This window comes from Psammomys obesus, unplaced genomic scaffold (genome assembly GCF_907164565.1).
Source record: "Psammomys obesus unplaced genomic scaffold, mPsaObe1.curated_primary_1811, whole genome shotgun sequence".
In the NCBI taxonomy this organism is placed as follows: Eukaryota; Metazoa; Chordata; class Mammalia; order Rodentia; family Muridae; genus Psammomys; species Psammomys obesus.
The window spans coordinates 20707104-20710906 of NW_026596069.1; the positions used below are offsets into that span (position 1 = coordinate 20707104).

The following is a 3803-nucleotide window of genomic DNA, read 5'->3' on the forward strand; positions in this document are numbered from 1 at the left end:
AGGTGGGACCGCCCTGGAGGGCGGGCGTCGGGCCCCCAGCCCCGCGGCCCCCGGAGCGCTCGGGACTCGCCGATCGCGGGCTCGGCGGCAACATGTCTGTGGCGTTCGCTGCCCCGCGGCAGCGGGCCAAGGGGGAGATCACGCCCGCCGCCATCCAGAAGGTGAGCCGGGAGGGGCGCCGGGCGCGGGCCGCGGAGCCGGGGATGGCTCGGGCCGGGCGGTAGCGGCCCGGCGCTGGTGGGGGCGGGCGGGCGGGCGCCGGCAGCCCCGAGGAGCCCTTTGGCGCCTGCTCTGCCCGCACAAAAGCGCCGGCAACCGCCGCCCGATTTCCCCGCGGGGCCCGGGAGGGGAGCCGCCCGCGGGACTCCGGCGTCGCCCCGCCCCGCCGGGGACCCCACTCGCGGAAGCTGGAGCCCGCAGAGCCGCGCCGCAAACTCCGCCGAGTTGAGGCCCTCCCGGGAGCACTTGAGGGGACCTTCCGCCAACGCTCCGGGAAGGCGACGGAGGAGCCCGCGGGCTCCGAGCTTCCCCGGGGGGCGCAGCCGGCATCCGTTCCGGTCTGCGGCGCTGGATGCGCCCGAGCGCGCCGGGCGGGCGCTGGGGCTCCGCAGGGCGAGTCTGCCCTCGCCGGCCCGAGTTGGCCGTCCACCCCGACCGGCTCTGCGTGAAGTCAGGATCGAAGCGCCGGGAGCTGCGTCCTCAGAGGAGAGTGCCACCCCGGTCTCCGCTTCGGGATTGCCGGCTGGGGACACAAAGGTTCTTTATTATCCTCCGAAGCTCTGTCTGAGAGCTAGGCACTCTTCTGGAGCTCGGCGTGGTAGACTTTGGAGAAGTTGCTTGCTAAGTTTAACAGTCCGTCTTGAGTATTTCCGTCTTGTTCCCTGCCCGGGAGCAAGGCTAAACGGAGAAAATCAACTTGTAGCAAGAGCCGGGCACCCTTGCAGACCTGTGGGTTATGGCCATCGGTTTCTGTTTACTGTCAGGGTCTTTGTAGTGTGGCATTTGACATTTGCCCAACTGTTGCTTTATTTTCTTTGAAGAAACCCGCCTGGCAGTGCCTGGAAACGCAGTTGCTTTCTCCAGTGCGCTGGGTTGAGTCTGTAGTGAACAGCTTCCTTTAAGTACACACGTGCAGAAAGCACGTTTCTGGAAGGATTCACGCTTTCTTTTTGAACTCCAGAAAATATCTGGGGGTTTTCTTTTTTCCAGGAGAGTTTTTTTTTTTTTTTCTTCCCTATATAAGTCTGTTTGTTGCTTATTGTTCATGATTGATCTAGAAGGTGCTAATTCGCCATTTTTCATTCTCACATGAGAAGTGGACAGCGAATTAATTTTTTATTTGTTATTTTAAGTGTATGTGTGTGTCATTGCCTGGGGAGGTCAGAAGAAACATTAGAGGCCCTGAAGGCGGAGTTAACAACCAGTTGTGAGCCTTTGTGGTGCTGGAAATCAAACCCAGGTCCTCAGCAAGAACATCAAGTGCTCTTGTCCTCTGAACCATTTCTCCAGCCCTCCCCCCCCCCCCAAGTATATTCCAGTTTAAGTTTTGTTTGCATTGTCAGCCATTGGCATAGATGAATTACTTAACCTTCAAAGCTGAGGCTGCTTAGACTGTTATAAGGTGATAAAATGATAATAGATGTATGCTTTTTAAGCTTTCTGAGATACCTCATTTTATAATACAAACTTAAATTCTATTGAATATTGTAGCTGCGTAGAGACCATCATGTTGTGTGTTGTTTTGGAGAGTCACAGATCTGTACGGTTAGGAAAGAAACAGGCCAGTTACCTTAGGTCCCCTGGACATCAGTGTTCATGTGCTTATTTCGTTCTGGGTAAAAACCTGGGACTCAACTTTCAACTACTGTTAACAGAGAGTAGAGGAAATGAAATGTTTCTGTATTTAAAGAAACAAACAAATCTACAAAACATGACGCCTGGAGGATGGCTCAGCGGGGTTCATTGCCACAGAGTCGTCCTCTAACCCCACGCCATGCCGCTCAGGTATGTGTGACCATAAGAGAGAGAGAGAAAACACACACTAATGATAAATAAGTAAAAAGAAACACCAATTTCCCTTCTAGGTTTCAAGAGAGAGAATCACTGAAATAGTTTTTAAACATGATTGGTTAATGTGCTATCATTACAAATATACAAAGTAATATTTTTGTGTGTGACAAGTTATAATCAGTATATTAACAGAAGATTCCACCAGTAGGTTCAGTTCCCATGTAGATTTTTCCAGAAAAATCCAAATCACAAAAGTTAATTGTTGCAGAATTATCTGTGTGAATCATGTATTGCATATTTTACAAGTGGTTTATACATTTTAACAGTGATATTTTAAGTTGATTTAGTCTCAAGTGTCTTATTATGAACTTTAAAATATTTTGTAGCAGCAAGTAGAAACACACAAAATAATTCTAAGAGAGTGTTTTCCATGTTCAGGTAGATGATTTTGTAATCTTTAATGATGGCTTCCAGGAAACAATATTTCGTTGCTTTGAAGTGCCTCTGTAATATGCGTTAATATCTTCTATCTTTAGGCTTCTTAGTTTTTCATTTTACTCGGTGCACTAGATTTACAGTAAACTTTCTGGTTTTTATTGCAGATGCTGGATGAAAATAACCATCTTATTCAGTGTATCATGGACTATCAGAATAAAGGGAAGGCCTCAGAGTGCTCCCAGTAAGACCATGAGAAGCTCTTTGCGTTTGGGTTTTGTTGTTCTTTCTTTTCCTTTGAACAACAGCTTTAGTGAGTTACATTATTTTAAGAAAGTCCATTTTAGTCTTTTAAATTTACTTTTGGGAATTGTGGTAGTGTCACCTCAGTTTGAGAACATTTCCATCACCTGAAGAGAAACACGTGTTTATTGGCCATCACTGGGAATCTTTCCCAGCAGTCTCTTACCCCATAGCTTACTTTCTGATGGTATAAGTTTGACTGTTGAAGACCTTTGTGTAAATGAGTTCCAACAATGTGTGGACTGTTTTGACTGACTTCTCTCCCTCCCCATGTTTTGAAATAGGGTCTCCTGAAGTCCAGGCTGGCATCAAACTCCTGAACCCTGTCTCTGCCTCTCAAGTGCGCAGTGCAGAGGTGTGCTAGACACCCAGCTCTGATTGACTTTTTTTTTTTTTTTTTTAATGTGGCATGATGTGTCAAAACTGATAGATGCTGGCATGCACGCTAGTACTTCCTTAGAGAGCCAAACCATCTTTCATTGTACTCTGTCTTTTGGGTTGTTTCCAGTTCTCCATGGATGGTATTGCTCCAAATATATGGCTTTGTCTGTTCTTAATTTATTTTTTATTAAATTTTTATTTTTTATATTAATTACAGTTTATTTACTTTATCCCAGCTGTAGCCCCCTCTCTCATTCCCTCCCAATCCCACCCTCCCTCCCTGATTTATTTTTTTTAACAGAAGAAAATTTCTTTTTGATGAGAGGTGTCTTATATATATATACACACACATATATTGTATATATATATTTATGTAGTGCCATATTATATATTTTTATATTTACCATATATTATAAAATAATGACTTTAAACTTGTACAGAGCCTCATCTATAGAAAAGTAAAATCTTAACCTGGTGGTGGTACAACAACACACATCTTTAATCCCAGCATAGAAGGCATAGGCAGGCAGATCTCTGAGTTCAAGTCCAGCCTGGTCTATGGAGAAAGTTTCAGGACATCCAGGGCTGCTACACAAAGAAGCCCTGTCTCAAAAACCCAAAAATTAAAAAGAAAGAAAGAAAGAAAGAAAGAAAGAAAGAAAGAAAGAAAGAAA

General features: G+C 46.1%; 1 protein-coding gene across 4 annotated transcripts in view; it reads left to right on the forward strand.

Annotated features, from left to right (window-relative positions):
• Window positions 1-48: 48 nt before the first annotated feature.
• The window catches only part of Ss18 (SS18 subunit of BAF chromatin remodeling complex), a 59846-nt gene continuing 56091 nt past the window's right edge, over window positions 49-3803 (forward strand). For 3 of the 4 annotated variants that reach the window (XM_055625562.1, XM_055625563.1, XM_055625566.1), the window contains exons 1-2: window positions 49-161; window positions 2613-2689. In XM_055625562.1, coding sequence (XP_055481537.1) covers window positions 93-161; window positions 2613-2689 — 146 coding nt within the window. In that variant the 5' untranslated portion in view covers window positions 49-92. The other variant, XM_055625564.1, reaches the window with a different exon arrangement.